Genomic DNA, 24,787 nt, shown 5'->3' on the forward strand with positions numbered 1-24,787 from the left:
CTCAAGCCTGGGCTCTTTTCTCTCTAACGTAGAAGCCTACTTCTCCCCTTCCTCCCCATCATCTCCAGTGTCCCCATATTTATGATTTCCAGATTTCATAAATGAGTAGTGTGGTAGGTAGTGTTGGTCACATACCCAATCTCTGGCTATTTTCAACCTCTTCTTCCTTGCCTTCCTCTTCCTATAGAGTCTGAAAATGCTGGATAGCTTCCTGGCTGCCCTTGCAACTAGACATGGCCATGGGACCGAGTTCTGGCCAATGCGATACAGGGGCATGTTTACTGGGAGGCTTCTGAGAAAGATTTATCTCCCTGAAAAAAGGAAGTAGGCTCTCCCTCCTTCTGCCTGCCATGGATGTTTATACATGAGAACATGATGTTTGGAACTGCAGCAGCCACCTTGCAAGTCCGAGCAGTAAGTCTGAGGATGAGAAGCCAGTATGCTTGGGATGTAGAGAAAGGATGAAAAAGGCCTGGATTCTTAGGGACACTGGGGGGCCAGGGAGCTCATTCTGGAGCTGCCACCCTATAGACTGCTTGTTATGTTAATCAGATGTCTTTATTCTCAAATGATGTTCATAGGATAATCTATTTGCAGCTCCAAAATCCTGACTTTGGCCTTTGTAGCAATTTCTGTCTTGCTTTTTTTGTCATCGTGTTCACTGACTCTTTTTGTACTCCAAATCATGCTCTCTAAAGACTCAGTAATGTAATTCCTGCCAATCCAGTTCATCCCGAACTTTCTATAATACTGACACTGTTCATCCACCTTCTGGAGGCTTTTCCCTCTTGGGCTTCTGTGATGCTCCAGGGTCCGGGGTCTTCAGCTGCCATCATCTTTTTCTCCTTCTCTCCATGAGTTACTTTTGCTGAACACCTGCTACAGACCAGGAGCTGAACATGGTTCTTTCCAGAGGTCATTTTACTCCCTACAAAACTCCTGTGACTTTGGTATTACAATTTGCACTTCACAGATGTGGAGCCTAAGCTCAGAGATGGTAATTAACTCATCCACAGTGGTGGACTTAGTAAGTGACACACAGCTGGGATTTGAACTGAGGTATCTTCAATTTCAATTACACCATCTCGCCCAAGGCTAGACAGCCAGTCTCTTTCTCATAGCTCTTTTTAACGCTCTCCTGAGGTCAAATGACAGATTCTTATTGTATTAGGCCATTCTTGCATTGCTATAATAAAATACCTGAGACACAGCCTGGTGCAGTGGCTTGTGCCTGTAGTTTCGGTACTTTGGGAGGCCAAGGAGGGCAGATTGCCTGAGTCCAGTAGTTCAAGACCAGCCTGGGCAATATGGTGAAACCCTATCTCTACCAAAAATACAAAAATTAGGCAGGCGTGGTGGCTTGTAACTGTGGTCCCAGCTATTCAGGAGACTGAGGTGGGAGAATCATTTGATCTTGGGAGATTGAGGCTGCAATGAACCACGATAGCACCACTGTACTGTAGCCTGGGTGACAGAATGAGACCCTGTCTTAAAAAATACCTGAGACTGGGTAATTCATAAAGAAAAGAGGTTTAATTGGCTCACAGTTCTTCAGGCTTTACAGGAAGCGTGGTCCTAGCATCTGCTCGGCTTCTGGTGAAGGCTCAGGGAGCTTTCAACCATGGTGGAAGGCAAAAGGGGAACAGGAATGTCACATGGGGGCCATACACTTTTAGACAGACAGATCTGGCGAGAACTCACTCACTATTGTGAGGACAGCACCAAAAGGATGATGCCAAACCATTCATGGAAATCCACCCCCACGGTCCAGTCACCTCCCACCAGGCCCCACCTCCAATACTGGAGATTACAGTTCAACATGAGATTTGGGTGGGTACAAATATACAAACGATATCACTCACTGCATCAATTCTAGAGACGCCTCTCGTTTTTCCCACAGTCTTACATGATCCCTTCAGTCCTGAAAAACCACGAATGCTTCTCCTCTCCCCTTACATCTGCCATGTGTAATTCTCACCTGGTCTGCCTTTGTGGTTTCTGACCACAGCATCTTTCAACCAGGGAGATGGATGGGTCATCCTGCATTCTTTTTTCCACCCCTCCCTTCTCCATCTCATATTCTCAGTCAGAAGCAGCAGCCCTGGGTGACCCCACTGAAAATGTTTCTCACATCTGTCCCTTTGTCCTCACTCCTAGGCCATGCCCCATGCCTCACCACCTCCCCTTCCCCTTCTCATCCATCCCTGAGACTGCTCCCAGATGGGTGGTTCCAATACATTGCTTTCCTGATGCCCTCACATGCTCCCACTGCTTATATGGCCCAGTCCTGGCTTTCATGGCCCTTCATGATCTGGCTCCAGCTTTGGTTCTTGACAGAGTAGTTCAAATCCGCCAGCATGGGCTGCTGTTTCCGGACATACCTTCCCCTTTCTTAACTTCCAGCTGCCCACTCTCCACCCCCACACTGTCTGGCATCTTCCTCCTCTAAGCAGAAAACACCTCATCTTTCAGTACCCACCTCTAGTCCTATGGGTGAGGGAAAGACTTCTGTTACTAGACTGCTGGGATCTCTCCCCCCTCAGCTTTGCTATAACTCTTGCTGTCTCTACAGGTTCCTGGGGCACCTGTCAGATGCTCACTGTGTCATGGTGTCTGAGCCAGATTTCCCACACAAGACCATAAAGTTCTTTACGATTGGAACCATGCCTCTCCCTATCTCAACCTTGGGGAACTGAATGGAGATGTTCCCTTTCCTGTAAGTCAACTCACCTGCCTGTATAAATATTAACTGAGCATTTACTATGTTCCAGGTTCTGTTCTAGGCACTGGGAATGCAGTTGAGGAGACAAAGTTCCTGCCTTTAGGAGTTTATGGTGTAATAGGGAAGACAAACAAATAAACTGTAGAAAGAATGACTTATAGGGAAAGTATAGGGTGCTCGTAATAGGGGTACACATAACCAAGGCCAGAGTGACAGGAAAGGCTTCATCCCAGGGAAGGTAGAGCACAGGTGAAAGCTCAGAAGTGAGAGAGAGCACAGCACATTTGAGAGAGTGGAAAACCAAAGTCTGCTCTGGCTGTGGCTGGCATGGAGTGTGTGTAGAAGAGAAGTGGTAAGAAGGGCTAGGAGGGGTGGTGGGTGGGGGCCAGATGCGCTGGACCCAGGAGAGAGAGGTGTCCTGGGTATTGTGGCCTTGGTGAGGAGGGATGACACTTTTTTTTTTTTTTTTTTTTTTTTTGAGGTGGAGTCTCTCTGTGTCTCCCAGGCTCGAGTGTGGTGGCATGATCTCGGCTCACTGCAACCTCCACCTCCTGGGTTCAAGTGATTCTCCCGCCTCAGTCTCCTGAGTAGCTGGGACTACACGTGCACACCACCACACCCGGATAATTTTTGTATTTTTTTGTAGAGATGGGGTTTCACCATGTTGGCCAACATGGCTGGTTTTACCCCCAGCCTCAAGCAATCTGTCCACCTTGGCCTCCTAAAGTGCTGGGATTATAGGCGTGAGCCACCGCGCCTGGCCCCAGCACTTTTTGGCCAAGGAAGCTTTAGGTCCAGGGGCATATCAGGGGCCCAGCAGGAGGAATAGATGATGTGGAGGCAGGAAATGGTGAAATGGCTGCTAGAACTCGGAAGACTGGAAATGTTCCAATTGCCGGAACTTGCCCTGTGACCTGGGCAATGGTCAGGAATTCCAAAACCTCTAAGGAGTTTACCAGGCAAAGCATGGTAAGATAGAAACCATGAGGGAGGTGTCTAGAAAGCCCTGTATTTGGGAGTGGAATGGTTCAAGAAAGGCTTCCTGGCCCTGATGGACTTCAAGATGCGTCTGCAACGTGGGACTGATAGTGCTGGGCTTCGGTGTGGTGAGAAAGGTGTTCTCTCCTTCCTGCCAGTGCCCAGAACAGTACCTGGAGCATAGGAGATGCTCAATCTTAGCCTGTGGCTAAGGGCTTCTGGCTCTGGGGACCCTGGTGGCCCAGTTACTCCTGGGACCTCTGGTTCTCCTTTCCAAAGCAGAAACTGACCTTAGGAGAGTGAGGTTGGCAAAGGCCACTTCCTCATCATTCATGTCCTTCCCAGTCTCTACCAAGCTAAGCAAATAGCTACTTTCTTTCCAAGGTAATTGGACCAATTTGTCCAAACATAGAAAGCCAATAAGTGGGCCTGAACTGAAGTCTTTATCTATTATGGCACCACCCCTATTGTCTATAATTTAGTATCATCTGCAAAATAAAATTTTCATTTATACACCCTCCCATAGAACAAATCAGATACAAAATGATAGATTCTAACAGTATCTCCAAGAAGCTCCCTTTCCAGAGAACTCTGCTTTAATTAATTCAACAAATATTTATTGAACCAGGCATTATTCTAGGCATTTGGGATACATCAGTGAACATAGCAAAGATCCTTACCTAAGCTTGCAATTTAGCAGGCAAGACAAACAGAAGACATAATAAGGAAATTATACAGTTTGCTAGAAAAGGTGATGAGTGCTACAGAAAAGGACTAGAAGGGGGACTAAACAGAGAGTTCTCTTTTCCACAAGCCAACCTACCTGAGTGGGAAGGAGGATGGGAAGGACGGAGGGAAGGAAGAGAGAGGACACAACGTCTGTGTTTTACTGCCTGCATAAGACTTTGTCCCTGGTTGGAATTTTAAACTAATTGCATGTATTACTTTGATAAAAATTAAGTTTAAATAGTGACATAACTATATGGGGAGGCGAGGGCATCGGTGTCACCCGAGTTCTCTTCTGTCGCTGAAGAAAACAGGACAAAGTTTCTAAAGTGAATAAATCAAGAGATAGAAGCACAGGTATATAGGTCAGGCACGGTGGCTTACACCTGTAATCACGGCACTTTGGGATGCTGAGGCAGAAGGATCACTTTAGGTCAGGAGTTCAAGACCAGCCTGGCCAACACGGTGAAACTGTCTCTACTAAAAATACAAAAATTAGCCAGGCATGGTGGCACACACTTGTAATCCCAGCGACTAGGGAGGCTGAGGCAGGGAAATCACTTGAACCCAGGAGGCGGAGGTTGCAGTGAGCCGAGATCATACCACTGCACTCCAGCCTGGGTGACAGAGCGAGACTCTATCTTGAAAAAAAAGTACAGGTATACCATTTAGAAAGTAAAGATCATTATCAGAAGAATTTAAAACAGAAACCACGAAAACAGTGAAAAGTCATTTCTTCTAAAGGAAAGAAGACAGACTGGGAAGGCTCAGGACAGAGTTGGTGGGGGACTCTTGCCTTTTCAAAATAAGCCTTGCTGTATGTTTGGGGTTTTAAACTCATAGGCATGTGTTACTTTGATGATTAAAAAAAATTCTGCTGAGCACTTGAGGGGGTCCACGATGATGGGAGATACCTTTGGGACTTCTGCAGGGAGTGGAGGGTGGTAGAGCAAGCAAGTTCTGCCTCATTTCATCCAAATCCACCTTCTTCTATTTATTTTATGTGTCTGACTTTCATGCGAGCTTTGAACAAAGGGCTCTGCAGCTAAAATTGGTTTGAACTCTATGATCCCTTTTGGCTCTCGTAATTAATGATGCTTTATAAGCACCTGTTACCCTTTGTGCTCATGTCTATTTACTTCCTGAAATAATTTCCTTAATTTAGCCAGAAGCCTTGCAGTCTTCCCCCAGTTGGCTACGGTGTGATACGATTGGTGAGTTTGCTGCCAGTTTGCTTGGTGTAGAGGTGAGACCGTGCAGTCGGTCATTCCTGATTGCTACTTCAGAGGGCCTCTGGAGCCACTGTTAGAACAAAGGTCCCATGGGCATTCTGTCTGGCCTCCAGCACAGTGGCTATTGTAACAACAGGTAAACGTTTTGGCCAATAATTCTCCAATGTCATCTCAGTATCTGCAGTATCTCCTGTGCAGCTGTGAATCTGCTTATAGAATCTACTTATAGAACCTTGCCTCCTACTCCACTTCCTGGGGATGGGGGAGAGAGAGAGAGAGAGAGAGAGAGAGAGAGAGAGAGAGAGAGAGAGAGAGAGAGAGACTGTGAATGAAGTCAGGAAAGGGAGGGAGGGAGGCAACTCCCCTTTAGCTTAGTCACCTCCTAGTGACTCCACTTCCAGACATGTGTCATAGTCGGCCTACTCTTGCTCTTGTTCTATTTTTAGGGCATGTCCACTCCATTCATGTTTCTTGGGCCTCTGTAGTTGTTGCCGTTTCTGCTTGGCAACTGCTTTCTTGAATTCGAGGTTCCATAGGTTGTGTTTCCAGGCACCTTTCACGCACCCTTGCCTTTGCACACTGTTTTTCATCTGGTGTCTGGGGGATCTGACACTGATCCTTGAAGGCCACGATCAAATGCCATGTAGTTTGTAAAACCTTTCTGGGCCCCCAACTCTGGAGAGTCTGTCTCCACCTTAGCACTTATCACAGACCCCGGCCATCTCTCGATTGCATGTTGGTGTCCTTGGGGGGTTGGAAACATCCCATGGTCGTCTCTCTGAGGCATACAGTGGATGTTTAATAACTGCTTGCCGAGTGAAATGAAGTATATTTGCCGATATCTCTTCTATGCTTTAGGAAATCCCACTGGGCCTGCAAGAAATGTCAGTGTGGGAAGATTTCTCTCAAGGCATCACCATAAATCTTTTCCTGTTTTCTTCTTGAAAGACAAGATGTGGAAGAGTCAGGTAACATCTAGAGAAAGCCTCTAATATTTGGATGAATTCTATCTGGTGAGGGGGAATTCTTGCCATCATTTTACAGATCAGAAATCTGAGGCTCAGAGAGATTGAGATTTGCTAATGATTACATAGTAAATAGCAGAGCCAGAGGATGAAACCTGTGTCATCTGACTCCAGGGACGCCGTTTCCTGCCACACACTTCCTAGTAGTCTCCGCAATGTGCTGTGAGATGACACCGTTTAAGACTTTCCAGACCACAAGCTCCCCCTCAAGCATTCATGCGATTGTTTTCCATCCAGACCCAAGTGCTGAGAATTTCCTTGTCTCCCCTGCTTTTTCTTCATCTTCCTGAGGTTTGCTAGCTCATTCCCTGGCTTCTCTGCAGTCTGCAAGAGTTCGTTTTTCTCTCATCTCTTTCCAGATATTATGATTTCCAAATCTTTCTGTTGGTTTCTTTTTCCGGCTGTGGTCCTTTATTGGGAGGCTTTCCAATGCAGCCGCAGATCGGAGGATGATAACACTGAATTAGTTAGTGGATCTTCTTTGATGTTATTTTGTGGGTGAACTCATTAATTTATGATTAAAAAACATCAAAGAGTTAGGCTCTTGCATAGGACTGGATTGTCCCAAGGCAGCTGGATAATAATGATTAGTCAGATTAAATCTCAAAGAGCTCTCTGCCTCAAATATAGGGGCTAAAGTCCAGATGACTGCATTTGGGAACATCCCATCCTCTAGCATCCCATCACAGCCTTGAGTCAGCGCAACATGGACCGCTCCCCACTCTGAACGTGGGTCTCTGTCTGTGGCTTCCACTTTGAGGCCACTAAGACTTCAGGTCTGTCCAGATTGTTACAACCCTGGAGGCAATGTAGGGGAAATAAGGTGAGGCTGTGAAAGCCTCTTTCCCATCAGAGCAGCTGGATATTAAAAGGGATCATTTGTCCTTGCGTGAGTGATCTCAAAGCCCTCTGTAGACTCTAGTCCTGTGACGTCAATGGGGAGAACTCTCTCTGGGCTACACCGGGAAGTGCCAGCTCCATGCTTGGCATGGAGCAAGCCTTCTATAGGTACTGGTTGAATGATGGACCAAGCTTTCTAGAGGTAATGGTTGGATGATGTGTGAAAAGCCATTGGCTAGTAGAAGGGGAGCAGGAGTGGAGCTCAGGTTTTTCTTTATGTGACAAAACCTCCTAACCAGCTCCCATCTGTGGCCGTTTACCGTGCTTCTTTCACCTCTGTGGAAAATTGTCTGTGCTCCTCTCCCAAGCCATCCCCTCTCTGTTTGCCTTGTGTTCCATTCCCTGCTGGCCTGTTAAGGGCTTGCTCCTGCAATTAACCCTCTCTTTTCTGACCTATCAGTGTTTCCCTCTCTACTAGATGATTCCTGTCAACAGACAAACATGCCCTAATGTCTTCCCTCTTGAAAGGAACCTCCCTTGCTTCCATGTCTCCCTTGGATCCCCATGCTAGTCTTTGCTTCCCTTTGCAGCAGAAAGAGTTGTTTACACTCTCAGTGCCTCTCCTTCCTTTCCTCCATGCTAACTCTCAGGCCCCCACTTTAATCAGGATCTTATCCCTGCACCACTAAAACAACTCTTGTCAAGGTCACTGGTGAACCTTCTTGCTGCCAAGTCCAGTGGTCATTTCTCAGTTCTCATCTTATTCCACCTGCGAGCAGTGTTCAATATGGCAGGCAAGGCTCTCTTTCCAGCCTTCTTTGCTTGGCTTCAGGACACCACTCTCTCTTGGGTCTCCTCCTACTTCACTGGCCCCTCTTCTCAGTCTTTTGTCTTCCAGCCTGTCAGTGACCAAGTGTCCTGAATCAGTTCTTGGACAGCTTTTCTAGTTATGCCTACTCCCTTGATGTCTCTAGTCCCATGGTTTTAAATGCTATCCACATACTGAAGGGTCCTGAAGTTATATCTCCAACTCCTCCTCCTCCCTTATAACTTACTTATAACATGTACATCAAACTTCAAACCTAAGTCAACAAAACACAACCAAAATGCTGTGTACCCCAACCCTTCAGGCCTACTCAGTCCCTAGTCTTCCCCTCTCAGTAGACAACCACTCCTTTCTTCTGATGGCTCAGATCTCAAGACTTAGAATCATCTTTGACTATCTCTTATGTATTTATGTATTTATTTATTTTGAGACAAAGTCTTTCTCTGTCCAGGCTGGAGTGCAGTGGCGCAATCTCAGCTTACTGTAGCCTCTGCCTCCTGGGTTCAAGTGATTCTCCTACCTTAGCCTCCTGAGTAGCTGGGACTACAGGTGTGTGCCACCATGCCTGGCTAATTTTTGTATTTTTAGTGGAGTCAGGGTTTTGCCATGTTGGTCAGGCTGGTCTTGAACCCCTGATCTCAAGTGATCCACCCGCCTTGGCCTCCCAAAGTACTGAGATTACAGGCATGAGCCACCATGCCCGGCCTGTCTTCTTTATACCACACATCAATCCATCAGAAGATTCTCTCAGCATTACTTTCAAATTATTTCTAGAATCTGGCCACTTCTTCCCACTTCTGCTGCTACTACCAAATTCTAAGCCACCACCACATCTTCTAAGCCTGAGCTGCTCTAACAACCTCCTAATTGGTTTTGCAGCTTCTAGTCTTGCCTCCCCTCTGACATCCAGTGGAATCTTTTAAAAACTGCAATTAGATGATGTCACGCCCCTATGCTAAACCTCCTTAGGCTTGCCATCTCACTTTATGAGTAGAATCTAAAGTCTGTATCGGGGCCTACAAGACCCTGGAAGACCTGATTCCTGCTACCGCTCTGAACTCAACTCCCAACTCTCTTCCCCTTGCTCACCTCAGGTCTAGCTACACTGGTCTCCCAGCTATTTTTTGTTATTATTATTATTATTTTTTGGAACTGAGTCTCACACTGTCACCCAGGATGGAGCACAGTGGTGCAATCTCAGCTCACTACAACCTCCGCCTACCACGTTCAAGTGATTTTCCAGCCTCAGCCTCTCGAGTAGCTAGGATTACATGCAACCACCAACACACCTGGCTAATTTTTGTATTTTTAGTAGAGATGGGCTTTTGCCATGTTGGCCAGTTGAGTCTTGAACTTCTATCCTCAAGTGATCCACCTACCCTGGACTCCCAAAGTGCTGGGATTACAGGTGTGAGCCACCGGGCCTGGCCTCCTGCTGTTCTTTGAACATACCAAGCCCAGTCCTGCGTCAGGGCCCTTGGATTCTGTCCTCTTTGCCTTGTCACTCTTCCTCCAGGTACCTATATGTCTAGGTCTCTCTCTTCCTTCAGGGCTCTACCCAAATTTCACCTTATCAAAAAAAGTATTTCCTGACTATTCCTTTCTAAAATAAGCCCTCTCTATCACTATCTCCTTACCATGTCTTCTTCCTAGCAGTGATCCCATTTTTCTTCCTAGCAGTGATCACAACTTGCCATATTTTACACATATTTGCTTATGCCATGGATTGTTACCCCCATTACTATATAAGTTCAATAAGGACAGAGGCTTTGTATTTTTAGTCATGACTGTATCCCAAGTTCCTAGAAGAGTGCCTGATACACAGTAGGCATTCAACAAATAGATGTTGAATGAATAGATTTGTTGAATGGCCTCATCCTGATATCTAGTCATCAGGTTAAGAGAGTGGTTTCCAGAAGGTTGTGTAATTGATGTGATCAAAATCAAGTGGGAGGAACCATGAAATTTACATGAGGGTAATCAGATTATGTGCTCATTTATTACCAGTGACCACTGCAGGATTCATAGATATTCTGTTTGGTCCTTTATGCCAAATCCTATGCCAAACTATAAGGTAGAATGAGACACCTATCTTTAACTTCTTTAGCATGTCACTTATCCTCTGGGACCCCGTGTTTTCATCTGCAAATTAAACAGCTGGAGATGTGGTCATTGCTCTGCTAGTGTATGGTCTACCAGATGCTAGAGGGAGGCAGCACAGTTAAGAGGATCAACCACACAGGCTCTGGAGCTTGACTGCCCGTGTCTGAAAACTGTCTCCATTCCCCACAAGCCCTGTGACTTTGGGCAACTTACTCAGCTCCCTCATTTATAAAGTGGGAATAGTAAAAAGATCACAAGAACACAACTCAGAGTAATTGTGAGGATTACATAAGATCATACATGTAAAGTGTGTAGCATATGGACTGGCACATGGTAAGTGCTCACTAAATGTTAGCTATTAAAAATGAAAAGTTCTGGGGGAATTTTTGAGGGGTCATTGCTATTAATGTGTTTTAGAGGTGACAAACTTCTAGAATATTAGATGATATGGGAATTTTAAAAGCATGATAATTGGCTGGGTGTGATGGCTCACGCCTGTAATCCTGGCATTTTGTGAGGCCGAGCTGGGTGGATCACCTGAGCTCAGGAGTTTGAGACCAGCCTGGCCAACATGGCGAAACCCTGTCTCTACTAAAAATACAAAAATTAGCTGGGCACGGTGGTGTGTGCAGGCAGTCCCAGCTACTCGGGAGGCTGAAAAGCACTTGAACCTAGGAGGCAGAGGTTGCAGTGAGCCGAGATAGTGCCACTGCATTCCAGCCTGGGTGACAGAGCAAGACCCTATCACAATAAAATAAAATAAAATAAAATAAAATAAAATAAAATAAAGCATGAGAATGGTATTGTGCCTAGTTCGGATAATGCTCTTCTTCTTGGGAGATGCATGGTGAATGGAAGTACTTACAGATAAAACCTCATGATGTCTGTCACCTTCTAATAATCTAAGCAAATATATCTCTGTTTTTATATCTATCAATAAAGCAAATGTGGCAAAAAGCAATTGTTGGAGCTAGGTAGATGGCCTAGTTTATTGTACTATTCTTTCAACTTTTCTGTCTGTTTCAAAATTTCAAAATAAAAGGTTGGAGAAAAAACAAAAGGCCCTAGAAACAGTCTAGTGAAATCCAACACTCATACCTTACAGAAAGAGAACCATAAGCTCAGAAAACAAGACAGTTGCTCAAGGTTATATAGCTGGAAAAGCCTGGGCCAGAAATCCAGGTCTCCTGGCTGCCAGGTTCTCCCTGTGTGTGGGCTTCAGACTTTCAGGCAGCAGTGAGCTGCAGAGGAGCACACCCCGCCACCCCTCAAAGAGACCAAGGGGTACTATGGGTGTGTAAAAAGGCACTTGTGTTGGTGTTTCCTTTTTTATGTTTATTTTGTTTATTTAATTATTTTGAGACAGAGTTTCACTCTTGTCGCCTAGGCTGGAGTGCAATGGTGCGATCTCAGCTCACTGTAACCTCTGCCTCCTGGGTTCAAGCAATTCTCCTGCTTCGGCCTCCTGAGTACCTGGGACTACAGGCATGTGCCACCATGCCCGGCTAATTTTTTTGTATTTTTGGTAGAGATGGGGTTTCACCATGTTGGCCAGGCTGGTCTTGAACTACTGACCTCAGGTGATCCACTCGCCTTGGCCTCTGAAAGTGCTGGGATTACAGGCATGAGCCACTGCACCCAGTCTTATTTTTAATTTTTTAAGAGACAGGCTCTTGTTCTATTGCCCAGGTTGGAGTGTAGTGGCACAATCATGGCTAGCTGCAGCCTTGAACTCTTGGATTCAAGTGATTCTCCTGCCTCAGCCTTCTGAGTAGCTGGGACCACAGGCACACATCAACGTCCGGCGAATGTTTTCATTTTTTGTGCAGACAGGGTCTTGCCCAGGCTTGTCTCGAACTCCTGGGCTCAAGCAATCCTCCCACCTTAGCCTCCCAAAGTGTTGGGATTACAGGTGTGAACCACTGCGCCTGGTCTCCTTTTTATTAAACAAATAGCTCATTTAGTTGGAATTTATGATGTCAAAAGTGTGAAGGTGGCACCAGAGCCAGACCTGCTATCCTTGGAGAGTGAGCATACCGGTTTGGCACCATCTGCTTGTGGTTTTGAGTGGTGGTGGTAGTGGTGGTGCGTGTGTGTAAACTCGGGTTGCAGAGGAGAGAGGGAAGAGTAAAAGGGTGGGGCCCAGGTCCAGGAAGATCAGCAAGGAGAGACTGGCTTCAATTCTGGAGCTCCCTGAAAGAAGTGACCCCAGGCTATGGCTGTGAACGAAATGTGGGCACGTATTTAAAGAAAGGAAATGATTCTCTGCGGTCAGCAGGATCTTTGTCTAGCTAGTGGGGTTTCAGGAACTGCAAAGGAGAGGGAAAGGAGGGGCCGTCCGTGCAAGCCTGGCTGTGTGTATATGGGGGGAGCACACAGCGAGGAAAAGGGAGAGAAAGAAGAGAAATTATTCTGAAGAGGAAGCCGGGGGCGGGGCGGGGGAGGGGTAGAGCCGGGGCACTGGGGGTGGCTGGAAAGGTAGAGAGGTCGCACCTGGGGGCCTGCGAGAGGCTCGGGAGCAGTCAGCCTTCGCAGGCTGAAGCGTCTTGCCCCAGAAAAATCCCTGCCCCACTCTCCTTCAGGCTGGATGTCCCGGGGGCCGCGGCAGCGAGCGCAGAGCTCCGGGGCTCTCACGAGGGGGAGGGCAGGAAGGGGAGGCGGGGCCTTGCGCGGGGCGGGAGCCGAGCCTGTGGCCCGGGCGGGGCTCCTCTCCGGCGGCGCCGGAGTCTGGGGGCCGCGGCTTCCCCCTCCTGGCCCGCGGCGGCTCCTGGCCCCTCCTCCCCCCGCCGCCCCCACCCCTGCCGCCGCCGCTGCCGCCGCCGCCGCCAAAGCTAAACCCGGCCGTTGCCTGCAGGAGCCGCGGCAGCGGGCGATCGGGCCGTGAGGAGCCTCGGGCGCGGCCTCGCCTCCTGGGCCCGGCGCCTGCCTCAGCACCGCGGAGAGCGCCGCGCCCCTTGCCCGGACCCCGCCGCCCGCCCGCCCCCGGCCCACCTGTGCCCGGGCCCGCGGCGCCCGCATCAGCACTGCGGACAGCGCCCCGGGCCCCAGCTCGCCGCCGCCGCCGCCGCCGCCGCCGCCCACCTGCTCCCGGGGTCAGCACCGCGGACAGCCCCCCTCGCCAGGCCTCGCGACAGCCTCCGAGCGCCCCCTGATCATGGCCACTGAGGTAGGGGCGAGCGCCCGACTCGCAGGCAGTGCCTGATTGCCGCAGGACCAAATGCCCTAGGGGCGGGCTGGGCAGAAGGGGGAGGCGGGAGTTGGGGGTGGGATGGGTGATTCCCCGGGTCAGGTCTGGAGGGAGGAGGTAGGGGCTTAGTGAGGGCTCATCTCCCCCTTGCGTGTCAATCTTCCTCTCGCCCCACCTGAGCCCCTAAGCTGTCCGCGACACTTGTTGGCATTAGTGCCAGGGTTGCTTCAGGGCCCCAGGCTGGGCTTTCCCCTTCCCTGGACTTCACAAGTCCTGAAACCGCTTTCCTAGAGGGTTGGAGACGCGTGTGTGCGCGTGTGTGAGGGGAGGGAAGGCGGCTGGCCGCCGTTGCTATGCAGTCAGCTTCTGAACCCTAAAGCTTGGCTAAGGGATGACAGACTTACCTCTATATCCGCATTTCCTTTGCGGGAGGGAGGGGACAAAGACATCCTCAGGCTGAGAACCCAAACGGTTGGTCCCCACTTTTGCATATCACCCTTCTTGAGTTTTTACCCCATTCGAGGTTTTTTTCTTTTTCTTTTTTTTTTTTCCCCAGGGTGTCCAAATTTCCCCTCCATCTGATGGGAGGTTCTGCCTTCTTCAGGGTGCAGTGATAGATGTGTCACCTTCAAGCACTTGAAGTCTGAACCAAGGGGCCTGTTAGCTAAGGGCAGAATCCTGGTGTAATGCTTGAGGTCAGGGATTTCCCTCTACCCCTAGGAATTGCCCTTCTCCCCCCTCATTTCAGGACAGAGATTGGGCTGTTTATGTTCCCACTTTATATGTAGTAAAGGTGATGGATGAGAAACGAGAGGACTGATTTGCTACTCCACACAGCATGTCAGCAGTAGAGCTGAAAGTTTTTGCCTTTGAATTTTTGGAGTGAAACTCAGGACATCAGGGTCTCCCCAGTTCTGATGTTGACTTCCTTTGTGGTGTCTCCCCATTTCCAATCCAGCTGGCATGAGCTAGGGGAGCGCAGAGGCCTTTGAATGATTCAATGCAGTGCTTCTGGGCATTCTAGTGAGCAGTGTGACATTAATACTAAGTGTGGCTGTTGTTATTCCACTCAAGTTTCCACCACAGAACAAGGTGTCATTGCTTGGCATTGCTTGGCGTTCTGACAAGGCACAAGGTTACCTAGGAGGAGAGCTTGCCTCTCAGGACTAGGTGTGGGGGCAAGCCCTGGGCAGACCCTGGGAGCTTGGTTTCTAGAATAGAGGAACCCAGAGTACTCACAAAGCACCAAAGACACAGAAGAGGGCAGGAATAATAAAGGGAGAAACGAAGGAGCTGGTTATCTTCCAGATAGGGCTGCCAGACTGCAGCAGAGCTGTGTTGGATGGAAAAGGGGAACTTCAGCTACATGGGCATGGCTGGGCCAGCAGTGTGGGCAGAGAAGGCAGCTGCCTCTGCGATGTGATCTGACAGATTCCAACAGGCCTATCTGTCCCAGGATATCTCCCTCACAGGTCTGCCATGGTCCACAGATTCCAACCAGCAGGCTACATCTCTAGGTTGAGGCGGTGTTTCCAGGAGGCTGCTGTGAGACATGCATGACTCTCCCCTGGGAGGGGCTCTGCTCATAACGCCTCTGAGAATATTGCACTTTCCTGTGTACAAAGCACTATCGCATGCATGATCTCTTTCAAGCCTCAGAGCAGCCCTGTGAAGTGGGTAAGGATGGTATTATTATGCCCAATTAACAGATGAGACAACTAAGGTTCAGAAGCTTGCCTGGTCCCTGTGAAGGAGCCAAAGAAGCATCATTATCCCATTTTACAGATGATGCAACTGAAGTGCTGAGACTTATTCAGGAAAATATGGCTAAAAGGTGGCAAGGATGGGATAAGAACTTGAGTCTTCTGCTTCTTTGGCCAGTGCTTTTTTTTTTCTTTCCTGCATCCAATTAGCCTATTGTGTCACCTGATAGAGAGGAGGGCCCTCCAGGTCTTGATGTGAAGCTTTGATGGAGAGAAAAGGAAGTCATGACGGGCTGGAGTGTGGCGACTCAGGCCCCCTGCTTGGCCTGGCTGGGTTGGTTTGAGGGCAGAGGGACAGAGGGGCAAAGAAAAGTCCAGAAGTGATGGGGAGTTGAGGACAAACATTCCTCACTTCACAATTTGGCCTTGGGTGGACTCTGATGGCAGAACTGAGGCAGGAAGCCTTAGCTCTGCCAGGGCACAGGACATGCACATATTCTGGGTTATGGGGTGAGTCATTCTCCTGAGGCTGTTTTTACTATTAGAATTGAGTTGAGATTACCAGGACAAACTTGTTGGGAGAGAGAAAACATTGCTTTCAGTTCCCATGATTATTCTCTTAGGATTCTCAATAGGAAGTCCTCAGCTCTAGGAGAAGCTGTATTGAGAGGAGAGAGGGAGAGGAAAGGGGTGGGGATCGGGACAGAGAGGGAGGGGTGAGGGAGAGGGAAGAGATTCACGGGTGGAAACTGGGTCTTTTCTGTTCCCTAATTTCTGTTTAGGAGTTAGCATTAGGGGAGAGGTGTCTGTGAGGAACTCAGAGGAGGGATGGAGCCTCCTGAGCGATACACTGACCTCATTTGGAAAGCTGCAATGAGCCCATTTTCTGAGCAGCAAACCTTTGCAAATGTGTGTCACTGGGAGCAGGGTCTGCCCTGGGAAATAGTCCAGGTGACCAAGGACAACTGGGAAGTGCCTGGCTGGGAGGGGCTTCTCCAAGTGGTGGGGTTTGGCCTCTAAGAGATTTTAAAATGCATCCAAGTAGCATTATTCAAGCAGGGTATTTGGAGGTTTGATCTTTGAGGCTTGGAATTAATGACCAGTAGACATTGGGTCAGGCTTGAGCACTGGTACAGGCTGAGAAGAAGGGAGGCCTTGTGGCTGGTGTTTTATCCTTAGGCTTGACCTGGCTGTCTGTGACTCACAATCCTCACTCCTCCTTCACACCCCAGCCAGGAAGCAGAGTGCTGGCATCAGCGGAACCTCCTGATTCTTGATGCCTCACATGCATCCTATGGAATGAGATGGTTTTTAATGAGGGTGAAGATGGGGCCAGGGGGGCACTCCTGTTGGATTTGGGCAGACTGGACAAGGAGCTCATTTGCATTCCAGAGCTTGTTCCACTGTACCCCAGCTGGTTGACTGTCAGGTGAACAGGAGCCATATATGTGACCTGTGGTACCCACTCTCCAGGAAGCCTCCCCCTCCTTCTCACACTGAAGTTTGAAAATTGGTCCCATGGGTCTTACCACTGATTTTCTTCCTTATGAAATGCCTCTTGGCCCTGTCTTCACTCTGCTGCCAGTGGGCCAGGGGTGGCAATGGGAGAGAGGGGCAGGGTTGAGGAAGGTGAGAAGTGGAGAGAGGCTCAGGTCTCTGGGTCAGTTAAGAACCTCCTGGGAGATGCCCAGGGGAGACTCAGAAACTGCAGCCTCAGAGAGAGGTGTGCACATATTTTGAGATCCTCGGTAGGATTTCAGAGCATCATGGATCTCTGCTGAAAGCCCCACCAGCTTGCTGAAAGCTTAGTAGCTGGCCAGAGGCCTGGAGCCTGGCTTAGCTCTTGCCCAAGGGGCCCCAGCCATGGGATTCTTTATTTGGAGGTCCTAAACTAGCAGCTCTAGAAATGAGTCTGGTCCATGGGTGTGCCTTATTTAGTCTGTTGAGTGCTTATACATTTAAAAAATGTATTAGAAACATACAAAAATCAGGATATTTGTTGTTAAGAAGATCTAGATTTGTGGCTTCTTTTGAGACACCAGAAGTGCTGGCAACCTGGGTATACATTCCCGTGTGGCAATAGTCATCTGCCTCCTGGAGATGGGGTACCAGTTTTCTAATTAGCCCCCCACGCCCCACCTGGCCCACTTATTGTTCACCCCTGTAAACATTTGCATTCATAATCCCTGATAAAACCTCTAAAATGTCAGAGCTGAAAGGGGCTTGAGCAATGATGTAGTTCCAGTTTCTTAGTTTCCAGCTGAAGAAATTGAGGTCCAGAGAAGGGAAGACTTTCCCAGGGCCATGTGGCCCAGGGTCAAGTCTCCTGCTCCCAGGTCAGTGGGCCATCTTTCCACCAGGACTTCCTGGCACTTCACACTCAAGCCACCATGAATGGAGAAAACCAGGAGACCCTGCCTTGCCTTAAATCCTGCTCTTCACCAACTTCAGATGGGTCTGCAATATATGTACTCTATGTAGGTGTGGGAGACTAAGGCTCTGCCATATAAAATGTGTCTGATATCCTTTAGCAACTCCTCAAGAGTTGCTCCTTCACAAACACTCTCCAGGGAGAGAAGCAGATCTCTGGTCACCCAGAGCCTGGATAGTAGTCTAAGGCTCAGGATATTGTTGGTACTGAAAAGGGTGTTGACCTATCTTCCTCTGTCTACTTGAGAACCCGTGGATCAAAGCCAAGAGGAAATGGGAATTTATTATGTAAGGTAGCACCCCCAAATCTTAATGTATTAATAGCTTAATACAATAGAAGTTTGTATCCTGCTCAGTGAAGTTCCAGGTAAGTGTTCCTGATCAATAGGTATTGATCTTTCTGGCAGTGATTCAGGGACCCAGGCTCTCCCCAACTTGTAGCGTCACTACCTTCAACAGAGGGCTCCACCAGCCTCCATGAAAGGGGAAAAAGCAGGGAGGAGTGGTACATCTTTATGAGTCAAGCCTACACATGGCATTCGTCACTTCCTCTCACATTCTATTCAGTCATAGGGACCCACCTAACTGCATGGGAGGCTGGGAATTAATATAGCTGTGTGCCTAGGAGCAAGAAGAAATGGCTTTGGTCAATAGCTAGCCAGTTGCTAGAGACACATGCCTTCAGGACAGCACACATATATGTGTGTACACATGTGTGCATTCAGGCACAGATTTAACAAAATCCCTATCAAATTAGCAACATCATTTTTCACAGTATTAGAAAAAACAATGCTAAAAAAGAGAAAAACAATGCTAAAGTTCATATGGAACCAAAAGAGAACCTGAATAGCCAAAGCAATCCTATGCAAAGAACAAATCCAGAGGCATCACATTGCCTGACTTCAAATTATACTACAAGGTTATAGTAACGAAAACAGCAGGTTTTATATGGGTCAGAGGAGAGGAAGCTGAGTCTATGTCAGAATGGTTTCTCTCCTTTCTTTCCATTCTCACCACCGCTTTTCTCACCACTCTTTAGTTTTTCCCATGGACTATTAGAAAGAGAATCATCCCTCCAACTGGCCCCTCACCCCAGTCTTGTCCTCTTCCCACAAAACTGCTAGAATGAGTCTTCTAGGGGTAGGGGAGTCCACAGATTGACTGACTTTTGTAAGTTGGTTTTACAGGGGCAGAAGAAGGCCATAGCCCTGTTCTTTACTCTTGAAAATACATTATAAAACCTTAACCAGAGCAGACACATTAACAATTAACTTATTTATATTACCAAAGAATTCTTTATTTCTCCAAGTTTTCATAGGTTCCTAGTAGATATCAAGGGGATTTCCTCAAAGAAAACCTTGATTAGAGGAATCAATGAATATAAGCCTAGAGGAGGGCTTAGACATTATTTAATTCGGTCACAATACTTTGAGATTATGTACATTTTGTACATAGAGCAAGGTTCACCTGGATTTAGGAAAGTCACACATAGTGTTTTTGGATTCCCACCTTTTCAGGACCTTGATCTACCAATTAACTGCTCCTTCTACTTTATTGATAACCTTTCCTAGGTATTTATTATTTCCCAAGATTTTTGTTTGTTTTTAAATTTTATTTTATTTTAGATTCAGGGAGTATATGTGCATGTTTGTTTCATGAGTATACTGCATATTGGTGGTGATTGGGCTTCTAGTGTACCCATCATCCAAATAGTGAACATTGTACCTGATGGGTAATTTTTTAACCCTCACCTCCTCCCCTCTTTTGGAATCCCCAGTGTCTATTATTTTCATCTTTATATCAATGTATACCCATTGTTTAGCTTAGACTTATAAGTGAGAAGGTGTGTTTTGTGGCATTTGATTTTCTGTTTCTAAGTTAGTTCACTGAGGATAATGGCCTCCAGCTCCATTCATGTTTCTGCAAAAGATATAACTTTATTATTTTGCATGGCTGTGTAGTATTCCATGGTGTATATATACCACATTTTCTTTATCCAGTCAAGTGTTGATCATCACTCTGAAGTTGGTTCTATGACTTTGCTATTGTGAATAGTGCTGTGATGAACATACGAGTATAGGTGTCTTTTTAACATAGTGATTTATTTTCCTTTGGGAGGATGCCCTGTAGTGGGATTGCTGGGTTGAATGGTAGTTCTCTTTATAGTTATTTAAGAAATCTTCATACTGTTTTCCATAGAGGTCGAACTAATTTACATTTCCACCAACAGTGTATAAGTGTTCCCTGTTCTCTGCATCTATGCCAGCATCTGTTGTTGTTTTTTTAATAGTAGCCATTCTGATTGGTGTAGCATGATATCTCATTGTGGTTTTAATTTGCATTTCTCTGATGCTTATTTATGTTGATCATTTTCATGCGTTTATTGGCAGTATTTATTCTTTTCAGAAATGTCTGTTTATGTCCTTTGCCCAGTTTTTAATGGTTTTTTTTTTTCTTGTTGAGTTGTTTGAGTTCCTCATAGAATCTGGATATTAGTCTTTTGTCAAAGGCATAATTTGCAAATATCTTCTCCCTTTCTGTAGGTTGTCTGTGTACTTTGTTGGTTATTTCTTTTGCTGTGCAGAAGCTTTTTAATTTAATTAAGTCGCATTTGTCTGTTTTTGTTTTTATTTCATTTGCTTTTGGGGACTTCATCATACATTATTTGCCTATGCCAATATCCAGAAGAGTTTTTCCTAGATTTTCCACTAGAATTTTTACAGTTTCAGGTCTTAAATTTCAGTCTTTAATCCATCTTTAATTAATTTTTGTATATGGTGAGAAATAGGGGTCCAGTTTATTCTTCTGCACATGGTCAGCCGGTTTTCCCAGCACCATTATTTGAATAGGGAGTCCTTTCCCCATCCCATTTACAATAGCCACACACACACGCACACTCACATACACATACACATACACATACACACACACACACACTTAACCAAGGAAATGAAAGATCTCTATGAGGAGAACTACAAAACACTGATGAAAGAAATTGTAGATAACACAAACATATGGAAAGACATCCCATGCTCAAGGATTGGAAGAATCAACATCGTTAAAATGACCATGCAGCCCGAAGCAATCTACAGGTTTAACACAATCCCTATCAAATTTAGCAACATCATTTTTCACAGGATTGGAAAAAACAATGCTAAAAAAAAAGAAAAAACAATGCTAAAGTTTATGTGGAACCAAAAGAGAACCTGAATAGCCAAAGCAATCCTATGCAAAGAACAAATCCAGAGGCATCTCATTGCCTGATGTCAAATTATACTACGAGGCTATATAACCAAAACAGCAGGTTTTGTCTGGGTTACTGGTACAAAAATAGACGTATAGACCAAAGGAACAGAACACAGAACCCAGAAATAAAGCAACATATCTACAACCAACTGATCTTTAACAAAGTTTTTCCCCAGTGTTTAAGCAAGTTTAAGTATCTTTCATCTTAAATCCTCCCCTTCAGCAGGAACCTTTCCTGCTCCTTGTGATCTGATTCTTGCCTCCTCTACAGTCTCATCTCCCACTGTTTCCTATCTAATCTGCAAAGTACCTCCAGTCTTGCTGAAATCTGCCTCTAGTAGACCATGTGCTCTGTCTTTGTCACTTTGCACAAGCTTCTCTTTTTTCCTGGGTTGCCTTTTCCTCCCTCTCCACACTCTCTGCCTGCCCCCTACTACTAGTAACCCCTGGCCTTCCTTTATGACTCAACACAGGCTTCAGGAGGCCTTTTCTGAGTGAGCATTTCTGGGTAAGATGTTACTTCTCTGTGGCATTTGTCACTGTCTAATTCATTATATATTTACTTGTCTTCCTCCCTGGAGCTCACAGACTCTTTTGCTCAGCACCCCCAGAGCTTGGCACTAGGAGAGACTCAATAAATGAGAGGCGAGTGACTGAATGGATCCAGCTTAATTACATGGGATGAACTGGCTGTTGTTCACTCTGCCTTTGGGGCTTGGTCTCCACGTGGTCTCAATGTTGGTCATATTTCAACCAGTGGGATTCTTGTCTTGAATGTGGGTGACTGAGGCTGGAGAGGTGGAAAAAGTGGCCGTGTTCTGTGGAATTGAGCCCATTCCCCTCAAACACTGGAGTCTGTGTCAATGTCAAGTCCACAGATGTGCACAAGGGACAGAAATTTCCCCTCTCCTTCCTGCCAGGGAAGGCTATTTCTTCCATTTCTGGCCTCAGTCCACTTCATCCACACTATTCTCTGGGGAAGTTTGGGGAAGGGCCCACACTGTTCATGGGCCCTTTGTTTCCTGTGGTGAGAAGCGCTGGATGTGAAAAGCATCCGGGGTGCTCTCTGGCCGGGGCCACAAAACTCGGCCTGGACCCCAGTCTCTGAGTTCAGGGGTGCATCAGGTATTCCTCTGTCCCACATGCTACCTGCCCCCAACTCTGTTGTGAATTCCACTTGGCAGGATTGGAGCATCGGTCTTGTTCAGTGCTGGGTTCCCCAGGCACAGGGTCTCACAAGTGAACGCTTGGTACTTGGTGAATGAATGAAAATATGAAAGGTTCAGCTGTGTGTGTGTGCGTGTATGTGTGTGCGAGAGAGAGAGAGAGAGAAAGAGAATAAGAGAAAATAAGAGAAAGAGAGAGAGAGACAGAGAGAGAGAGAGAGAGAAAGAGAATAAGAGAAAATAAGAGAAAGAGAGAGAGACAGAGAGAGAGACATAGAGAAAGAGAATAAGAGAAAATAAGAGAAAGAGAGAGAGAGACAGAGAGAGAGAGAGAGAAAGAGAGGACTGGATCGGCCACCAGGAGGTCTTGTTCCTTTTGTTAAAATATGTTGGTTCCAGAACTTCTCATTTTGGCTCAACTTTGGCCCTGCTTTAGGCTTGTTAAAAATTTTCTTAGAGTTGCGGTCTTGCTCTGTCACCCAGGCTGGAGTGCAGTGGTGCAGTCACAGCTTACTGCAGCCTTTAACTCCTAGGCTCTAGCAATCCTCCTACCTCAGCCTCCCAAAGTGCTGGGATTACAGGCATGAGCCACTGCACCCAGCCTTGCTTTAGGCTTTTAAAATATCTTTCTTGGATAGCTCAGGGCAGCTTCTTGGGTAGACCCCACAGCCCTGCCTCCCTTGGCCTCCTGGAGCACCTGTAGTGTGCCCAGCTTGTCTCTGCATGCTGGGAACTTTCCTGGTGTTAGTGCTGGAAGACCCGCATTCTGGGAAACCCCTGCGTTTGGGATATGCTGAGATGGATGATCACTCTGAGCACCTGCGGCCCGCACGTCTCCTCAGGTCCACAATCTGCAGGAGCTCCGGCGAAGCGCCTCACTGGCCACCAAGGTCTTTATCCAGAGAGACTACAGCGATGGGACCATCTGTCAGTTCCAGACCAAATTCCCCCCAGAGCTGGACAGCCGGGTAAGGATGCCTTTTTCTACACTTGGAACCCAGGGCTGTGATGGAACTGAGGTTCTTATTGGAATGTATTTTTTTCCAGGATCATATGACACATAATATCATAGGACACATAACCTGTTTGGCCACTTCAAAAGGATGAGTTTTAAAAAATCAAAAGGATGATTCTTAATATTGTCTTACTGTCTCCTCATAGAAAGTTAGAGCTGAAGGGATCTCAGGAATTTTCTGGTCTGGCAGCTCTCAAGTTTCAGTTGCCTAAGAATGATGTAGAGAGCTTGTTAAACAAATGGAAATTCCTGAGTCCTACTGGATGATACAGGTGTTGTCCAGTGGTGCTGATTCAGCTGTTGAACTGTGGCTCAGGAGTCTCTATTTATTAGCAGCTGTTCTTAACCTTGGCTGTATATTAGACATTCCTGGGGAGCTTAAAAAATCCCGATGCTCAGACTGCAGCCCAAACCAACTACATTAGACCCTCTAGGGGTGGGGCTCTGGAATCCGAATAGTTTTAAATCCTAATTTTAAAATGAATTTTAATCATGATTATTTAAACTTTAATATTTATTTATTTATTTATACTTTTGTGGGTACCTAGCAGGTGTATATATTTGTGGGGTACATGAGATATTTTGATACAGGCATGCCATGTATAATAATCATATCAGGGTAAATGGGGTATCCATTACTTCAGACATTTATCTTATGTGTTACAAACAATCCAATTATACTGTTTTAGTTATTTTAAAATGTACAATTAAATTATTATTGATTATAGTCACCCCGTTGTGCTATCAAATACCAGGTCTTTTTTTTTTCCTTGATGGAAATCCAGGATGGAGTGCAACTCCCTGCAGCCTCTGTCTCCCAGCTAAGGTGATCTTCCTGCCTCGGCCTCCCAGGTAGCTGGGGTTACAGGTTCGTGCCACCACACCTGGCTAATTGTATTTTTAGTAGAGACGGGATTTTGCCATGTTGCCCAGGCTTGTCTCAAACTCCTGGGCTCAAGTGATCCGCCCTCCTCGGCCTTCCAAAGTGCTGGGATTGCAGGTGTGAGCCACCATGCCCAGACCAAATGCCAGTTCTTAAATCTTAATTTTTAATGAGGAATTCCCAGGTGACTCAGAATCAAGTGGTTCATAGATTACACTGGGAGAATTGCTGGTCTCGTTCAGCTGGTCTTCAGAAACAGTGCAGCTTCTCATCCTCAGCTGCACGTTAGAGGCACCTGCGAATTTGATAAAGGAACCTTGCAGGGCGTCAGCTTGGGTAGGGCAGGGCAGTGGTGATCTTTGCTGCTCTGACCTATCCTCCCTCTTCCCAGACCATTGACTCAGAATCTCCTGGCGGGGGGACTTGGGCATCATAGGGTTTAAAGACTGCTCAGATAATTTAAGTGTGCAGCTGGAGCTGAGAACCGTGAAGCCTTTGTTACTAAAACTGTGGCCTGTGGATCAACAATATCAACATTACCTGGGAGCTTGATAGAAATGCAGACTCTCGGGTCCCTCCCTGGATCACTGAATCCGAATCTGGGTTTTAATCTATTCCTTGGGTTATTCAGATATGCATGAAATTTTGAGAAGCTCCACACTAGTCCATCCCTCTCATTTAGCAGAGGAAACTGAGGGCCAGAAA

At 46.8% G+C, this 24,787-nt stretch overlaps 2 protein-coding genes and 1 long non-coding RNA gene across 3 annotated transcripts in view; 2 read left to right on the forward strand and 1 right to left on the reverse strand.

The window, feature by feature from the left end:
* The window catches only part of LOC144331236 (uncharacterized), an 18,229-nt gene extending 12,588 nt beyond the window's left edge, over nt 1-5,641 (forward strand). The window contains exons 4-6 of the long non-coding RNA XR_013398223.1: nt 188-414; nt 2,573-2,716; nt 5,592-5,641. This is a non-coding gene — a long non-coding RNA (uncharacterized LOC144331236). The remainder of the gene's footprint in view (nt 1-187; nt 415-2,572; nt 2,717-5,591) is intronic.
* LOC144331233 (uncharacterized) overlaps nt 1-13,610 on the reverse strand; it is a 19,233-nt gene extending 5,623 nt beyond the window's left edge. The window contains exon 1 of the mRNA XM_077947119.1: nt 12,946-13,610. Coding sequence (XP_077803245.1) covers nt 12,946-13,470 — 525 coding nt within the window. The 5' untranslated portion in view covers nt 13,471-13,610. The remainder of the gene's footprint in view (nt 1-12,945) is intronic.
* The window catches only part of GOLGA7B (golgin A7 family member B), a 15,830-nt gene continuing 4,592 nt past the window's right edge, over nt 13,550-24,787 (forward strand). The window contains 2 exon segments of the mRNA NM_001260720.1: nt 13,550-13,618; nt 23,027-23,152. Of these exon segments, the coding sequence (NP_001247649.1) occupies nt 13,607-13,618; nt 23,027-23,152 (138 nt within the window). The 5' untranslated portion in view covers nt 13,550-13,606.

The sequence above is a fragment of the Macaca mulatta genome, chromosome 9 (genome assembly GCF_049350105.2).
Source record: "Macaca mulatta isolate MMU2019108-1 chromosome 9, T2T-MMU8v2.0, whole genome shotgun sequence".
Lineage (NCBI taxonomy): Eukaryota > Metazoa > Chordata > Mammalia > Primates > Cercopithecidae > Macaca > Macaca mulatta.